This window comes from Dermacentor silvarum, chromosome 8 (assembly GCF_013339745.2).
Source record: "Dermacentor silvarum isolate Dsil-2018 chromosome 8, BIME_Dsil_1.4, whole genome shotgun sequence".
Taxonomy (NCBI): domain Eukaryota; kingdom Metazoa; phylum Arthropoda; class Arachnida; order Ixodida; family Ixodidae; genus Dermacentor; species Dermacentor silvarum.
In genome coordinates, this window is record NC_051161.1 from 14,747,563 (window position 1) to 14,766,979 (window position 19,417).

Consider the following 19,417-nt stretch of genomic DNA (forward strand, 5'->3'; position numbering starts at 1 on the left):
TTTCTATGGTGTGCATTTTTTAGTTTAAGTACTACTATATCTTTCAGCGAATATACTAGGGTATGCGAATGGCAAATTTTAAAACCAAATTGAATATGAATATGAATCAAATAATTTTTGAATATTAAGACAACTTCTTTCAACATGGTGCTGAAATTCTGCAAAGTTTTACTTGAAACATTCATAAATTTCAACCAATAGAAAGATAAGATCAGATCGCTATGTACTGAAATAAACTCCTATACAGCAGTGACTAATGTGTTATTTTGTAACTGTACAATGAACTAAGTGAAGGAGCTTCGCCTTTCTTTAGCACATAAACAGCACCGAAGCCACTGCTACATTCTGCTCCTCGTGCAGCATGAGCCAATTACCAAGTCAGCATTAAAGTGATTTTTCCAAGAAAGAGAAGGTGTGTCAGAATCGAGCAGTGCAGATACAGTACATGATATTTTTCAGAGATCACAAATTTTCTGTATCATCCTATGAATCTGTTGGCACTGTGATGCTACATGGCCTTCATAGTGCGTCCAAATGCTTACCTTTTTTTCATTCAACATCTGCAAAGCACATAATATGCTATCATCAACACACTTTCCTAATTACACTGAGTTAATTCAGACATTTTCATTTACTTGCTGCGACACATAAGTATCACTAGCAATGTTCCTGTTACAAACAACAGTGCCATCTATTTTTAAAAAAAGAAAAAAAAAACACCAGATTTCTGAGTATACCAAGAGGCTGTAATACCTAGTGGTACTGACAATGGTACACCTAGTGGTACTGCCATCCACAGAAGCATTTACATGGCTGCAACAAAGCCACAGAGAAGAGAATTTCTTTATGCGACAGCTAAGCTTTCACACTGCTTTTAATCAATTCGTGTATCAAGTAAATGGTTGTAATACGGCACATTACACTGGTTGCCAGAACGTGCTGGTTAACGTTTGACCTCAGCGAGAAAACCATTAACAAAGTCCACCAATTCCAAACTGCATGAAATGGAACAATTTAATAATGCACACAGCTGGCACCACATGTATCAAATGCACAAATAAATGACAGCCTACAGGAATGTCCCATATGTGAACCTAAAACTGATGGTCACTGCATACATATGCAGTTAAGTACCCCAAACATTCTCTTCAAGCTTCATTGTTCTAGCTCCAAGAATTTTCGTAGTTAATTTTTAACAACATTTAGAACAGATGTTCAAAGTGGATGTTTTTCAGCAGACATTCCTCATCCCATCTACAATAAGAGCTTCACCGTGAAAATTTGACCAAATTTTTACGCTACTTCTTTTGCAGCAAATTGGACACCCAGCAAAATGTAGGTGGGACCCCTGGGATACCTTGTCATAAGGAATTTGTAGCAACTGAAGGACCACAGCATGTGCTCCCATGTTGCGAAGCAGACGCTGCTCATGCTTGCGCTGCTTCTTGGTGCCACCCGCTCCAATTTGGTAGCACAACTTGGTGAATCGTTCCAAGATCTGGAAAGCAGAGATGGCAAGAAGCCACTGTCCAGCCCATAGATGATGTCACAGATCTCACTTTGCTCCCGACCTGTTACTTGGACTTGTCAGGCCAATTTTGACTGATTGACTGCTGCACACCAAGCCTTCTTTTTATTACTCGTTGAGCTCGCCTAAGATCATTTCAGTTGTATACTTCTACCTACCCTTCACACTCATTCACGCTCAACAGGTTCTTTGTGCTACTGTCTTCCTTACTTTCCTTATAGTTGAGCCCACATATAACGATCCCATTTAGAGCGAACTTTCGGCTACCACGAACAGTTTTTGTACACCCACAATGTTTCACAAGGTGTCTATGGGAGAGCCGCCCACTTATAACAACCAGGTACCCTGCTCAGTTCGGTTACAATGAACAAAATAAACAATGGTGCCGCCACGTCTCAATGGGCCATGGGACAGGATAAGGCTGCATGGTGTCCCCACAGCACACACCACATGAAAGAGCCAATCAGTTCAGCAACTCAGTTTCTTTTTTCGTTTATTTATTTATTCTTTTTGGCTCACGCATGTGCTGCCACAAATGTGACATTACACATGCAATCACTGCGGAACTGCCTCGTTCAAGCATTTTGTTCAAGCACTTGTATATGCAAGGGACTAGTCTAAGACCATGAGCAACTTGGAGATTGCTGGTATTGGGTTGACGTTACTGAAACAAATAAAAATCACCGATTTTTACTAGTGTAGCGCAGGTCTTCTGTGCAGCTCTTCTGTGCTTTAGTCTGTTCTTCATTGGCAGTTGGAAAGAAAGTTCAATTATAATAAACTTATATATAGCAAACGCATTTTGTGCAATGAAGTCGTTCGTTATGACCAAACTCAACCGTAGCAATTTCATCTGCACTCACTACCATACTCAACGACGTCATCCTTATGAAAAGAGGCAAATTGCAGCTTGCTTCTTATACTCTCCATGGCATCACCAGACACACCTTCCACTGCTCAGCACAGCAGTACCACCACTTAGCAGCCACATACGCTGCTCATTTGAAACATGCATAGCTACACTAACTTTAGGAGAATAGGAGGCAAATAGCTACACAATGTCCACGCATGCTGCAATACTGCAATTCGCAAGTATAGCTGACACAACAGAATACACCCTTTTTTATAGTTCCTACTCACTACCGAAACTCTCACCCGAAGCAAGGCTATTTAATATATCGATGAGTACTAGAAAATATAATCAGATGAAATATCAAAGGCAACAAAACAAAATATCATTGTCAAGGTGCACGACTCATGATCATAGTTAGACTGAACAAAGCATGCACGAAGCAGTGCTTCACAGTAACCTCAACACATGGGTACATCAGCCTGTTGTTCTACACTGTGTCAAATTGTGTACTCCTGGAAGTATTACGATTTTATTCACATCCACTCAATAAGTCAAAGGCAGTCACAATTACAACTCGTCCCTGCTGATGTGAAACACCATTATCAAGGCCTCACACAGTGTTCCACTTACTTCACGAATGATTGAGTAGTTGTCCGCTGTTGCAGGTGCACCTTCGTGTTCTCCAGCCTCCTTTGCTGAAACCAGCTCCTGAAGCCACAACAATGGTGATTTCATGAAATCACACATGCATGTTTAAAGAGGCACTAAAAAGAAAAATAAGTTTAGCTATACTAGTAAGTTATAGGGGTGTTATAATAGTGAAATTTTTTATTCAAACTGAATATAGTAGACTTTCATTAATTCGATTTTTAGTTAATTTGATCCCGGCCGAATATCCTGGCTGGTACCCATGCATTTTCATGGGCCCAAACTTTCGTTATTTCGATCCTTAAATTAGCCTTTGCTGGGTAATTCGAACTTGACCAGTCACCACGCACGTGCCTGTCACACAATGACAGTTCCCATAAGTCAGCTTTGCTGCAGTACAGCGGTGCTATGCAGTGAAGCATCGTCACAGGACACAGTATGCATTCCTTAAATAGAGAGTTTTGGAATAGGGGCCCCAAAGAAATAGTGTGACTCATAATCAGACTGTGGTTTGGGCACCTAAAATCCCATTATTTATTTAAAGAAATAGTGTTGAAGCCACTGCGCATGCGCGAGACGCAAACTGCGTTTGGGTTTCGCGTCGGGCACGCTATTTCACCGATTTAGCGAGAGCCCCAAAAGCTGCCCCAAAATCTTTGCGTCAACAAATATGGCGGCGCCAACTGAAGCGACGGCTCTAACCTAGCAACAAACTGGGCTCGATTCGTGGTAATGCGTGAAGTTCGTAAGCTAGGAGAAGTGGCTGCGGTTATCGCTTCCTCTCAACTAACGTGTCTAATGAAGATTGATTCATTAGACACTGCAGATTCTGAATTCGATTGTCGATTTCATGGCTCGTAGGGCTAACACGGATTAACTTGGCTGGTGAAGGCACGTAAAGTTGGTTACTCAAAACTAAGCGAAACAAGTTGCTTGCTGCTAACAGCATAATTTCTAAATTGTAATTAAATGCAAGAACACGAAAGTCTAAATTACTGTTCTTATCATAAAATGATATATTTTATTTTAATATTTCTAACAGCTTTTATTTGACAAAGTAGTGGCGCTGCAAGAGCAAGACGCTATCCGCAAACGCAAAGCCCTATTTTAAAACTCTTCACTCCTGCATGCCCCAATGTTAACACCCGCAAAGCTCTTTGGGGCCCCAAACTGTAGGGGTCCCTATTCTAAAACCTTCCATTATATTGCCATACGCACCGATACGCCTTATATGTGTACTGGCAGGCCTTCAGAGCTAATTCGGTCATGCCTGTGGCGATTTGAGCCCACAGGGGCAGTAAAAGGCATCCAGTCAATTTTTTGGACATTTCCGCAGTCCTTAGGGAGTTAAAAAAATCAAACATTGACTGTATTCTACCTTAGTGTCTCTTTAATAAACTTAGAGCATCAAAAGTGTTGTTTTGTGTTGGTACCCTTCAAAATGCATACATAATGCCAGCTGCCACGACCACAACTGTTCCATGATCAAATGTTCTTTTCAAAAAGATGCAGGAAATAAAATGGCAGAAATGCTGACAAGAAATAACACTTAATGTCAGTTTCTTACACAGGTCTATGAAGTCTCCATACTTTACACATATATGAACAGTAGAAAGCACTCTTAGTAGCTTTCAGGGTGTGGGGATCGAGGTGCGTTCCCGCGCATCATCCCCCAGCTTGCGTATTGCGATTAGCTCGATCACCGGGAACTGCCACTGCAATGGCAATATGGCAGACACAGCTAGCGCGGTGGAGCTAATTTCTCGTGCAAACCGTGCTTCTCCCTCCCGGTGTCAAGTGACCACATGAGCATACGTCACTGGAATGCGCCCTCACAGGCTTCTCAAGTGGTGGCCCCCCGGCACCCTCTCCACCCGAGCTCTCTTCCGCTAAGCGCTTCATTGCTGCGGCAGATGCTCACAGACCTGCAACGAGTTGGTTACGCGAGATTTTTGCTTTTGCAAGTTCTCGTTTTCACGCTTGGTGGACCACTACCCAGTAACCCTAGTGCAGCGGGCACACGCACTCAATCGGTCTTACGGTGAGTCTTTGACCATAAGCGTCCTGTGGTCCCACTGTGCTGTATCTTAGGTGTTTATTGGCGATCTGCGTTTGTTGGCGATCTGACCCCGGAGCTTTCTCTGTGCCGTGTCAAGACTTGACAAAACCTGCCGTAGTGCCTTTGTGCATTGCAGAGTGGAGGAGCATCGTGCCCTTTCCTGACCAACGCTCATAGGGTGAGCCTCGCGCAAACCCATCTCAACAACAGGTTGGAGTCAACGAGACAGCTAAATAAAGCTACACTTGAGAAATGTGCATATCACATTTAAGCATACATGAACACAAACAGCAGCGCAGACACTGCGAACATGAACCGCAATGAATGAAAATAAAATCCAAGACTAAATTGAGCCTCACAGGTCGCAGTGAATCACCCTGAAGCACGAGCCTCTTGTCAAGCTCCTGATCGTGGTCAGGGTCCTCGTCACGGGCCTTGAACACCCACAGTTCAGACTTCTCCACCAGGTTACGCAGCTTGTCCAAATCAGCCTTGATCTGCTTGTAGTTGTCCACATCACTGGCAGACACCAGCAGTTGCACCTGCTTGAATGCCTGCAGCACCTCCTGACGCTGAGTGAAGTGCTGCAACACAAAGTCAAGGAGAAGAAAAAATACTTTCAGCTAAAGCCGCCAGCCAGCAATGCAACTGCTGCTGTCTACCCTCGGCCAATAACACCTCAAAGCTATAGGCCAATAAAATGATGGCATTAAGTAGTGGCCAAGAGCATAATTCCATAAAAAATCTTGCAGATTAGGTACAAAGCGTCGCTTTTTGCAAGCATAGCAGCACGCAGTTCTGCACCACGTAATAATGGTCCAGCAGCATAACAGCACAAAAAAAAGTGTCCAGTAAGTAAGTAATTTACTTCTCCGGTCATACATGTGACTTCAACACCTCATTTCTGTTTGCTTAATGAGGTGCAACAACCTTTGCTGTATGCATGCATGTTTATGCATAAACAATAGTGCTTCTTTATGCAAGTCGCAAAATAAAGTAAAGCAAACCAAATCATGCAATATGCCACAGAAGGGCAAACACCCTTATCATGTGACAAACGCCACAATTAATTACATAGTAATAACTAAAGATCATTGCTTGCTCCCATTGCTTGCTCCCAACAATGTTAGCACAGTATTAGTACAAATATTGGACAACCCAGAAAAACTTCTCACTTATGAATCTGCAATACCCAGTGGGAATCAATATTTTGATTATTATTATACAGTCAAACGTTGTTATAATGAAACAGGATATAATGAAATAATATTAACGAAGAAAATGAAATTCCCCTTGAAATCTCCACAGATATTCATACTGCAGCAAATGCAATAATGGATATAATGAAGTAATTGATACTATAACGAAGTAATTCTGGCTCCCCCTAGAACTTCGTTGTAAAGAGGTTTTAGTGTATTATGATTCTGACATGAATTATTAATGCACGGTTCAACCATTACATGGGTATAGAATAAAATATGTTAGCATACTCTGATGCACGATCCACTTCACGGCACCACATTGCACATTACACTAGAGGTATGATGAACTGCATCAAGAAGCCAGATGTAAATGCCCTATGCTAGCAGCGCTTGCACAGAAGTCCACATGGGTATATACTGCGCATGTCCTGTCCACTTATACTTCTGTTGTTCATGTTTTTATAGTGCAGTATCCCCCTTTAAATGATACAATGATGATGCTGAAAAAAAAAGTGATTTCACTAATGAGGTTGTTCAAAAGATTGGCACCATTGTCCTACATCCACCTTTTTCCCTTTTCTAGTGTTTATGTTCTTAAAGACATGTTCCCCCTCCTGCATATTTATGTCACTGTTTTTACCGATTCTGGCATTCACAAAAAGCTCAGTCACCTTAGTGGTTGAGCTTCCCACAAGAAAAGCATGAAGTCCCTCCTCAAGCTGTAACTGCACCAAAAAAAATTCAGAGCCCTTCCACTACTGTGAATATGGAAGCCAGCGAAGCTGCGACTATGATGGGTCTGCTGTAATGAATATTGCTATAGTGAATTTATATATAATCATTATTGATTATATTGAGCGTCTTCGGCATGTTCATGAAAGAGCAAGGACACCGGCGTCTTGCTTTCGCCCGATGCGATGGCCAAGTAGTGCGTTTGCTGCGCCAAATCCGCCCCATCGTCATAGACTAGTCTATGAGCCACAGCGTTCATAGCCGCGGCACACTGCACAGCAGCATCAGAATCCTGCTCTCGGCGGCTCATACCCACATATCCAACGCGGGTATGAGCCACATGCACGCACGCACGCGACCGACTCCTTCCTGCCTTCCTTCCTTGTACCTGGCTCATACCCGCTTATCCAACGCATGTATGCGTCACACATGATTTTATTATCGTTAATCGTGACGTAACTGACGAGCATGTAATGTTATTGATGCCATGACCTATCAGTTATTTTAGTCATCCGTTTTGACACCTGTGCTAAGGCGCAACTGGCGGGAAACTGCCACCAAATAGAGCCAAAATGCTGATGATGATAGTTTTTTTTCTACACGCGGACACGATTCTGGGGGAACTAGCCGTTAACAGCTTCGCTGTAAAAGCAAGTCACGTTATATTAATGAAAATATGGCACTAGTTTCAGCAAAAAGAACTAAGAGTTGTTTGTAGTTCAAAAAGGGTTAAGGTGACCAGGGGTCGTATTCAGAAACATTCCAATTCGGCGATAGTTCGCCTTTCGCCTTCAGGCGTGTGCTGATTGGCTGGTTGAGCAAAATTGAATGACGTCGGGCTCAACGAGCCAATCAGCTCACCCAATTTTGCTGAAACAGCCAAACAGCACGCACCTGAAAGTGAACTACAGTTAAACCTGCTTATAACGAACCTCCATATAACGAATTCCTGGATATAACGAAGTTTTTCGATTCCCCGCCGTTACTCCATAGAAGCACATGTATTTGAAACCTCTAAGTAACGAAGTGGCAGCGGGAGACCCCCTCGATATAACGAATTTCCCCCTCCGACCACCTAGAGATTTCGCCCCAAATTTTGTCATTTTTGCGCGAGCAGCAACCGGAAGCACCTTCTCCGCCGCGATGGAATGCGAAGCGAGCGCACGTGTGCGTGCGTGCGTGTGCGAGGCGGCCCTGCATCCCTCGACCCGGCGATCTTGCCGCCGCGGGCATGACCTTTCCCCCTCCATTCATTCAAATCTGATCCTGCCGCTTGCTGCAGCTTGCCTAGCCCGCCAAGCCGGCACTCTCTCCTTTTCCAGCTGATGTTGCCGACGCGCTGGTACACGCTGTGGCACATCAGACTCGATGAGTGTGGAAGCGCCGCTGGAGACGCGAGCGAAGTGACCTTCGTGCTGTTGTCTATCGCTTCAACGCAAACTGAGCGCCGAGAACACACAGCACGCAGAAAGCTATGAGCCGCCGACGCACCTACACTGCTAGACTCTGCCCCAACGCAGATCGCTTTCAAGATACGGCCTGCGCGACCGCGCGCCGCCCCGCTATCCCTCCCCCCTCGCTCCCTCGCCGATGCCTCGAGCGCAACGGAAGAAGGCGCGCTTCCTCCCTGCTTTTCTTGCGTGCGCGAGATTTAGACGCGGTCGTCGGCTCCCCTCGCACGTTTTTACTCGCACATACAGCATACGGCGCGCGGCGACTGCGTTATCACCCTTGTGCTTTAGTGTACGGCCACGCTAGCGGCAAAAATGCGCGTCAGAAACACGCGGCAAAAGCGGCAGGAATCGGGGGCCTTGCAGCGTGCCGCGCGAAATGGGTTCTGCGGCAAATGCCGCGTGCCGCGAGATGAAGAACCAATCAAGAGCGACAAGGGTGACGTCACGGAGCCATCACAACCGGAACGCCGCCAGTCTGCGCCGCGTTTTTAATCGACGATCGTCGTCTCTCGCATGAAACAATGAGCGCTCGCAGTGTTGCTCGCCCGTTCGGAGAGCGCGGGAGATCTTATCGCGCTGCCGCGCAGCGAGACGCGCGTGCCACGGTGGCCTCGCGGCAAGGCGCTGACGAGCGGCAACTTGCCGCTCGCTGCATGACGCGCACGTTTTTTGCCGCTAGCGTGAGCCAAAACCAATTTTAGGGCCACAAAGCGTCATGGACACCATCTTTATATAGCAAATACGGATCTCAAGGGCCATACTTTTGCTGGCAGAAACTGAAAAAGTTGTCGCCCCCGGCACTTTGGGCGGCCAATGCCATCGTCAAGCCACCAAGCCAAGCGACATGAAAAGTCAAAATGGCCAATCAGGCCGGCACGGGGTGGCAGTTCGCAACGTATGATGCGGGAACGGTCCCACAGTTGCGACGCAACAGCGGGGTTACCAATGCATTGAGTTCTATGGGAGCTGTGCCGGGACCGGTCGAAAACGACGTAACAGCCGGGAAAACGCAGCCCCCGGGAACGTAACAGCGAGGTTCTACTGTAACACTATACGACGACGCTATGACGCCATCGTGACGCTCGCTCTTCATTTCCGATGCCTCGCGCTTGTGCGAAACGACACGCGTCCACGCATCCGGTACCTGATGACATTCCGAGGATGAGTGCTTCGACGAAAACGAAAAACGGGTGCGCGTTACAATTGAGGGCGCGTTAGAATCGAGTAAATACGGTAAACGTTTATTTTTCGAATTTTCGTGCCGAACCTGCATATAACGAAATCCTCTTTATAACGAAGTTTTTCGGGAATTTGTCAATTTTGTTATATCCAGGTTTAACTGTATCGCCGAAATGGAACGTTTCAGAATACGGCCCCAGATGACTCCTTCAGTGCAACTGCTATGGGGCAGCCGGTAATGCTGCACCATAAATTAAGCCAAACATGCCTTGAAGAGCAGGTGCAGGGCCCCCGACACAAGAGGAGGGTAGTCGTGCATGGTCAGGTGCAGCAACACTCGGAGGAATGTGCGTCCACCCTCACCATCCAAGTCGACGTCACCCAAGTCTTCCCTGCATGTCGGCAGACAAGACAACAGACATTAAGACAAAGAAGAGCACAAGGTAATGAAAGTGGTTCATACTAAAGAGACACTATTTATATGTTCTACAGTGGAAGCTATATAATGAGCACATACTGTGGGGTTTTCAGTGGCGCGAGTTGTTAGGTAATTGCTGAAGAATGCAGCGTTTAACCAATATAATAGGATGAACAAGGGGTATGGGTGAAGAAGACAGGGCAAGGCTTTCACAGCAGAATACAAAGGTGGAATACATCAGTCTTTATTAAGCTTTGTATTCCCCTTATTTTTGCGTCTTAGGAACACTACAACTGTAACACAGATAGCCAGGTAGGAGTCTAGACAGCGCCATTCCTTGCACATGTGACAGATGCCCAAAAATAAAAGTACTGTTTGTCAGTCATGGCACAAGTCATACAATAATTGGTGTATACATCAGCTCAAGTCAAGCAACAGAAACTTGTATTATAACAAAACCTGAAAAGATGTTTATCTTATCATATACAGGAAGGCACAATACAGTACACTATGCCAAAAGCCCATCCCTGCATTTTACTATTAAATGATGTATTCTATAACCTATTTTATAACTATTTTATTTGTATATACAGTCGAATCTCGATAATTCGAACTCGAAGGGGCCCGAAAATTTATTCGAATTAAAAGAAGGACTTGTTCTCGAAGTATCTGTGCACCATAGCACAATGCACAACAGGTGCGAGGTGTAAAATATCGCGGCGCGCAAGCACACAGCGAGCGACAATCACTAAACTGCCCACCGGCCAACGCACGCTCCGCACCGGCGCAGAGGCCGTCGAAAGTGAGGGAGTTACGAGGGAGTTGAGAATAAGGGCGAGGGGAACGGTGTTGCGAGGAGGGGCGGGTCGTCAATGACGAAGGCATTGCCACTAATCATAATCATGTTGGTGTGCTCCCTTCTTTTGCGGCGTCACCGCGTTCAAGAGACAAGGAAAATGAGGTACTGGGTGTTGCCTTCGCGTCTTTGTATTCATGGTACGTCTTGTCGTATAGAATCGGATATGGCGCACTGTCTCCAAAAACCTTTCCATCAGGACGTCCCGGTTTAGACTCGTCATTGTAAAGAAACAATTGCAAACCATGGCAATCAGAACAAGCGTGAAGATCAAACCAAGCCAACCGAAACAAGTGCTACAAGTGCAAGCGAGAGCTGACGCGAGCAGACGATAGGTGCGAAACAAGCGGTCCATCTGAACGGGAGCGAATACGAATAGGGCGGTCGGGAGGGTCTGCATGACACCAGTCCGCATGACACTGAAGGGGCCATTCTCATTGGTCTCCTCCACTCGCGGCGAGCCGAGAAAAATCGGCCCAGGACCGATTCCTCACGAGGCGCGCATTTTTCCGCTAGAGTGGCTGGGGCAATACGGCTGGACTCAGTAACGGCGACCTTGCCATTTGAGAGGGAGTGAAATCTCCGCAACAGTCTTTAAATGCGTAAGCATTTCTATGCTTACCCAATGAGAAAACTGTCCGTGCGGCCATCCGTTCATCCCTCGCGTAAGACGATCGCTTTCAAGATAGAGCCTGCAGCAGCGAACAACTTTACCTTTGTGCTGCCTGGTGCTTCAACGCAAACAAGCAACAAAAACACAGCGTACGGAGTTATCAGCAGTCGGCACACTCTGTCAGCTTCACAGATCGCTTTCATGATACGCTCGCACGGCCATGCCAGAGTACGTTTGATCGGTCCGTGCCGCCGCCGGAGTCCTTTGATCATGATTCGTAGTGGTTCGACACATTTTTTTTCCTTATTCTTCTCCTTCGTGCACAGCATTGAGGAGTCTCTGCTAATCTTTTCTTGTAAGGCAGGGTCAGAGCAATGCTGGTCCGAGGCGTCGCCACGTGATTCGACACGCTACAGAGCATTGTCAGAGCGCAGTATGTTCAAATTAACCATCGCAAATGCTTGCACGTTTGAATTACCGAGCGTTTTCATCCACTGGGATACACATAACTTTGACGGGACCAAAGCGTCAGTTCCAATAAACCGGAAGTTCGAAGTAAGCCCGTTCAAATTAACGAGATTCGATATAAGTAACCTAATACTGTAAACTGATGTTAATTTGACACCGACAGGAGCGAAAAAATTTATTGATTTATCTGGTAGGTTGAATTAAACGTGATGGTGAAAAAAACGTCAATACACACCGCTGACTCATTTGGCAGTATTTGCCCAATTCTAACACACCCGCTAATCTAATGCGCGCTTACTTTAAATGTGTCAAAAAAAAGAAAACTAACAGAGATAAAATTCAAGCTCCTAAACAACTTGGAAATCTAATGCACACCCAATGCTTTAGCAAGAAAAATGGGCAAGGGTCTAATATGTGTTGCACAGTAGCAGCCGGTTTCTTAAAATCAGCTCCGCCGCAATGCAGCCCTGTTATGCGGCAAAGCATACACATGCCGCAAGCGCGTTTCCCAGCCCAATTTTCTTGAAATCGGGGAGAAAAAAAAAACAAAAAAAAAACAAGAGGTACGAATTAGAATCAGGTAAATACCATAATCAGACATTATGGGTGTCTGGTATTCTTTGAAGATCTACCCAGGGCAGGCTGAAAATCCGCATTTTCAACAGGAGATGACGTATGTTCGACGCATTCACTCTCGCGTAAGCTCTGACGAGACAGGTGCTGCAACTAAAAGCATCGCTATTGGGGTCACCATAGGGGTCAGGCGTGTGCATGCTAACTGGTCAAAAAGGCATGCATGCTAACAAGGGAGTATAAATGTCCCCTGCATGTCAGCAGAAACAGCCTGGATCTTGAAAAAGCCTGAGACAAGTTTTGCCAAAAGAATTTAAGCTGCACTTGATATGAACCACTGCCTTGTGCTACTTCAATGCATGATGTGACAGACTGCCTGACTTGGTAACATGTATTCTAAGAGATTTAGGCTGCAACTATGCACTTCCTAACTTTGTTACTTTACTGCCATGACAGTAAACAAATTATGATGCATAACAAAAAACAAGCAACTATCTGCATGTTGAATTATTTGCAGGCTGTTATTGTTAAGTTTAACAGACAACACATGAGAAGCAATAGCATTTCTTGATTTAATCTATTCAGTGTCCTTAACAGACATCAATTGTGATAAAGTGAAAGAAAAATACACACTGTGATGCAAGACACAGGAGTAAACAAGCCTGTCGTGAAAATTCAGGAGATTGTCCTTGGGTACTTGAAGATTACCAAATATGGAAAATCAAGGAGTATACAACCTTCAAGGACTTTCACAGTGTGATAACAGTACAACCTTTTACAGAGTAACACAGCCACTGACCTACATAGCTAATGGCATTGTAATGGCCACTGCCTTCAATACAATGTCACTGTCAGCAGAGTGACAGTGTAATGAAGGCAGATTAATGGTTCTCCACTAGAAACTGGTACCTTGGCCTTATATCCTCGAACAATCTGCTTTGGTCACATCACATTAAACAGATGTGCAACCGCGTGTGAAAGTAGGATACCTGCAACGTACCCTACGTTTGGCCCCTCTTAACATAAGGCTCCTAACTTATATAAGACTAGTTCATCCAGTACTGAAGTATGGCTCGGTCCTATGGAACCCAGACAAAATATATGACATCAACAAAATTGAGTCTGTCAGGAAGAAAGCTGTACACTTCATTTATTGTCACTACGACAGGTATTTTTCACTTAGTTCCCATTTTCGAAATATTCAGCTTACCAGTCTCTATTCTCGTCGTCAAGTCGAATCATTGAAGTTTTTCCAAACTCTCCACAATTTCCTCTACTTAAAAGCTACATCACACCCGCTTGACCTACATCCACCAGACACCATCATGAGTTGAATATGTCACGTTTTTATCACCGTGCCGATGCATTTAAATAGTTTTTTTGCCTACACTATGGAACTGTGAAATGCGTTACCCAGTCATGTTCGATCTTCATTGTCTGCTGAATTCCTCTTGTATATTGTTAACCACTAATTTTTATGGCATCTTGTTTTGATTTCTGCTTTTTTTTTCCTTTGCCATCTCTCTATTTTCTACTCCCGCTCCTGTGATAGCCCTTCATTGCTGCAGTATGCTGAAATAAATAAAAATAAATAAACAATCCCTGACAGCTCACTTTCCGTCGTTTCTCACAGCAGAAGACAATGACAATATAGTCAGCTGCTACTCACGTGCCTCCAAAGATGGCCTCAGCCTCCCTGCCAATGCGCTCCATATCCACACCTGTAGTGATAGACAACAGATCAGCTACCACCATCAAGGGCATCATTGGCTTCATCCTTGTTACTATCTTTGTCAGGTCCTTGCCTCCAATTTTTAAATGTGCAAAACCCATGTAAAGCTAGCATTGACAGAGTCTTTACTTCTGAGTAACATATGCTGTGAAGGCATTGGCATGCTTATAGGAAAGTAACAAACAATGCAAAAATTACATGACTATAAGACAACTTGGCCAAAAGAAATATAGAGTTATAAAGGTAAAATCTGCAAGTGTCAAAATCTAGAACAGTCAAACGTCAACTTGATGTGCTCGTACCTGCATCTATACATTTTAAATTAAAAACTTCCTTTACCTGAGGCATCTATGCTTGTGCAGTACAAGTATGTTATTATTAACCAAACGACCCTGTCACACATGCTGTAAATGAGCTGCTTTAACAAGGATTCTTATTAGATTTAAGAGATAGTTACGCTAATTGAACTAGGGGCATAACCAAAGCTGTGCAGCTATGCAAGCATGAGGAATCGACAATGTTTATGATATGCTGATATTTGCTAAACTTCAAACGCCAAGGCTTCAGACAAAGCAAGTCAGTAAGTTGCACTTTCCACGTGCCATGAGTGTCCTTTTTATGCATTTCGTTGCTCAGTAGTGCATCTCATTTAAACATGTACAACACACTAGCCACAACCTTAGCCTTCTAGAGCAATTCAGATAATTCCAGACTACACAAAGTGTTTCTTTGCATGTAAAAACATGCCACATGCACCAGCAAAACACATCCTGATGAGCACACAAGGCGTGTGGCAACACAGCAACCAGCAGCTGTGCTACTTATTACAAATGTTTTGGCACAAGTGGGACATAACACAAAGGAGAGGTAAGAATGACACGGATGACTGCAAATGACATAGACATGCAGTCCTGTGTGTCACTTTTCTTTTTCTTTTTTTGTGTATTTGCGCTGTTGCGCTTAACTTTTCCTAATAAGCATCACGCCAAAACATTAAAAGCAGCACATCCTACTAAGCTATTGTGCTATTTACTGTAAACCAAACCAGCACCTGGGAGAAGCAAACTGTTGTACACATGACTGCTGATTCTAGGGTTTAACATCAAGAGTTCTCCTGGTGAAAACCCTTCCATGCCTGGTGTAGTCCTGTAGGCAAGCAGTGCTTCGTTTAAGTGGAGGACTTCCTCAGAAGCTGCTTCGCTGTCTGCACAACGCTCTCAGCCATAGCGTTGCTGTGTGCATACTAAGGACTTGAGGTTGTGTGTGAGGCTCCCCAGCGATGCACTAGTTCCTTGAACTCTGTAGAAGTGAACTGCGGGCCGTTGTCTGTACGTATTGTCCTCGAACACCAAACTGTGCAAATATTGGCTCCAAGACTAGGGCGATGTCTTTTGTAGTTGTCCTCTTCAGCTGCTCTAGCTCAAAAAATCGGCAGTAGTAGTCAACTACTACGACGTACTCTTTCCCCTTCAGCATAAAAGATTGATGCCGACTCTGTCCCAAGGGTGTGCTGGCAATGGAGTTAGAAGCAGGGGTTCTCTTCCTGGCTTTCCGTGCGAGTGAAATTTCGCTCGTTAAGGGTCTGCTCTTAAAGGCTGTAGCCAGTATAACTGGGAAACTGTTTATGGTATGTAATCGCCGGTACAATGGCGTCCGACGGTGCCTCTTGCCGCTCGCCTTCTCCCGTGCAGGGGTCTTCTCGGCGGTTCCGCCTGGTTTGCTTGCCGCTTGGAGTGCTGCCCTCAGTGGCGCCCACAACAGGAGACAGTGGAGTAGAGGGTGCTGTATTTATTTCAACCACATAGGGCTCTTTAACGTACACCCAAAGCTTGATACGAGAGAATCTTTTACATTCAACTCTATCAGAATACAGCCCACTACAAGCGGAAATCAAACCTGCAACATCATGCTCAGCAGCAAAACACCATGGCCACTGAGCCGTTACAGTAGGTGCTATAAGCATGAATTTAACTAGTCTTTCACATGGAAACAGCACAACCAGATATTTGTGCCACTGCTTCTCTCACTCCATACCCTATCGAAAGTCATCCTCTGTGATTCACACCAGCTGTAGTGCACTTCATGCACATCTTGGGATGCTGGTAAACTCAAAGCTAACGTATGCATGCCATGCAGATGCTCTTTTGAAGACAAGGTCTTCTTGGCCGACTTCAGGCAGATTTAGCATTATCTGGGATCTGCGTATCTTGTAATCACTTCTAAAAAGAAACAATCGGTTAGGTGGCTTGTAGATGTTGTATCAATATGGCACAACATGACCGTTTAGAAGCATTAGAGAAGGCTGATCATATAAAGCCAATCTGGATCATCTAGATTCTAGAAAGCTCATCTAGAAGCATTTAAGAAAGCCGATGCAACTTGACCGACAACCAAGAAGAGCGCAGGTGCAGATGCTTTTCGCGATATGTCAGATCAGCTGAAATCAACTGAACATGAAAAATGCTTGAATGCAAAGGGGGTGTTGCTGGAAGAAGTGAAGGCTAATCCCACTGCAACTGCTTCGGGCGCACCTGCTGACACTGCACGGCGTGACATACCAGTTGATGTCAATTGCGTCTCAATGCGATAATGCAGAAAACAGGATGCATCAATCCAACCTTCTCTTCTTTGGTTTGGAGACCATGCTAATGAAGACTAGGCAGCTCTGAACAGAAAATTATTAAAGGGTCCCGAACCGGTTTGGACAAATTTTGTAGACGTGTAATTTTGTAATCCTCCGGCGTCAAGTGGCAGCCGCAAATGCGTAGATCCTGGCGCCGATCAGATAACGACAGTCTGATGCACTACAGCCACTCCGCTCATTTGCTGCCTTGCAGAGGGACGAGGGCAAACCATGCTGCTTGCGAAAAGAAAGCTTGTGACCAACACTGGCCACGCAGCTCGCATCAACAAGGAGCACGTTGCAATACAAGCAGCCGACACTTGATGTGTTCTGGAAGAGCTTGAGCGTAGTGATAAATTGTCATTGTGTATTCTTTCTGTTACTTTTTTTTATAGAAACAAATTAACCAACATTCCAACTATCGAACAACATTTGTTCACCATAAAGTTGGAAGAATTATCGATGACGCACCCTAGAAAGCCAATCCAATAGCTCACCCGACTGATGTCAGATGCAAAACGTGCATCAATAGGGGTGGGGCAGCTGAAAACTCAGGGAAGCAGCACCGCTGCGATCAGTAACGATGTACATTTTTTAAACCTCATAATAAATTCCATGCTTTATGAGGAGCGTTATATGTGTCACTTAATTATCAGAAGGAACCCCGTGCGTTTGTACAAAATCGTAAAAATCATTCTGGGTTCCTAAGTTCTGTTCTGAAAAACTAAAGCTCATTTTAACAGGCACACAGTTTGAACGGGCTCTCAGGTTGGTAAACATGATAAAGAAAAGTTAGGGGATCATGCCAAGCTGGCCTTTTCAAGGATAAGGAGCAAATTTTGTCGCTTGCGGCGTAAGCTGTAGGGGACAGCATTTTCCATATGCAAGTATTTTCCTTGGCAATGTGACAGACATGAAGAAAGCTGTTCGAATTCGCAAAAGCTCAGAACAAGTCGTTTAAGCTTTTTTTTTAGACAAGCTGCGCATCGAGAATGAAGCCTATGTCTTATGATGCTGTCACTAATGCAGTTGTACGGTGACGCAGATAGCTAGAAGTAAACTCGCATGCATGTAGGCAGCAAGAGCTGCATCGGTCTTTCACTCATCCATCATTCACCAATACTGGAAGTATTTTTTCTAAACATCATATGATCTCCTCTTATGTCGATGATAGTCATTCAGATATTCGTGTCTTCACTGAGATGTGGCTCAACGCTGTCATCATTGACAGCTACAATATTATCGATGTGATCGTACTGACAGAAGGTGTGGTGGTGTGTTCTTGCCATTAAAAGATCAATCATGTTGTACACCCTTACTTCATATTCTAAAATTTAAATTGTATGAGTAGCCTGCATATTTCATTCCACAAAGGTATTGATCGGCACCTGTCACCACCCTCCCAATTCTAATCATTCCTTTTTAGCCGAGTTGCACAGTGGCATTAGCAGTGCCATTGAAATCTGTCAGGCTTGTACAGTTCATCTCTTTGGTGATTTCAATCTTCCACTTATTAATTGGGAGCATTTGCCTTCTTCTTGTCATCACTCAGCTGACTTCATTAACTTAACTTTAGACAATTTTTTCAAACGTTATTACTCACCCAACTCGCGGTTCGAATACAGTAGACCTTATTCTAACAACTATACCTGAAACAATTGACTACATAGATTATTTGAATGGGTTTAGTGACCACAAATTACTACAAGTAACTCTTGCTATCCAGCCGCCCTTTGCAGGAACTGAATCAAGGAAAATTATACATTATAATAAAGCCAACTACAATGCCATTAACACAGAACTTACTTCCTTTTCTGATAGTGTGTTATTACCTTCTTTTTACAGTCGCTCAGTAGAAGAAAACTGGGTTCTTTTCAAAAATAAGATGATGAGATTACTAGAAAAGCACGTCCCTTTCATAACTGTAACTAATGGTAAAACTAATCCATGGTTTAGCAAGTCTCTGGACTGACTCTGAAACAAAAAGAAGCAGCTTTATAAGACAGCGGAATATTCTCGTTTGCCGTCTGCTTGTGATAAGTATGAGGAATGCCTGAAGACATCATCACCATCATCAGTCTATATTTGTGTCCACTGCAGGACGAAGGCCTCTCCCTGCGATTTCCAATTACCCCTGTCTTGCACTATCTGATTCCAACTTGCGCCTGCAAATTTCCTAACTTCATCACCCCATCTAGCTTTCTGCCATCCCCAACTACGCTTCCCTTCTCTTGGTATCCATTCTGTAACTTGTTATCATTCTGCCTGAAGACATACTGTTACGAAATTGCTGCTGCCAAGGAAAAGTATTTTTCTCAGGACTTACCCTCACTCCTTAAGACTAATCCGAAGAATTTCTGGAAAGTAATAAGCCCCGACTGCGACAGTAACTGCATTTCCTTGCATGATGAAAATAACACCCCTATCCCCGACACTGATTATTCATATGCATTTAACTCATTCTTTTCATTCTGTCTTT

General features: G+C 44.3%; 1 protein-coding gene across 1 annotated transcript in view; it reads right to left on the reverse strand.

Annotated features, from left to right (window-relative positions):
• The window catches only part of LOC119461957 (inositol 1,4,5-trisphosphate receptor type 1-like), a gene marked incomplete at its 5' end in the record, with an annotated part of 266,368 nt that overhangs the window by 238,302 nt on the left and 8,649 nt on the right, over positions 1-19,417 (reverse strand). Inside the window, 5 exons of the mRNA XM_049672350.1 lie at positions 1,358-1,498; positions 3,012-3,089; positions 5,448-5,672; positions 9,924-10,047; positions 14,253-14,304. Of these exons, the coding sequence (XP_049528307.1) occupies positions 1,358-1,498; positions 3,012-3,089; positions 5,448-5,672; positions 9,924-10,047; positions 14,253-14,304 (620 nt within the window). The remainder of the gene's footprint in view (positions 1-1,357; positions 1,499-3,011; positions 3,090-5,447; positions 5,673-9,923; positions 10,048-14,252; positions 14,305-19,417) is intronic.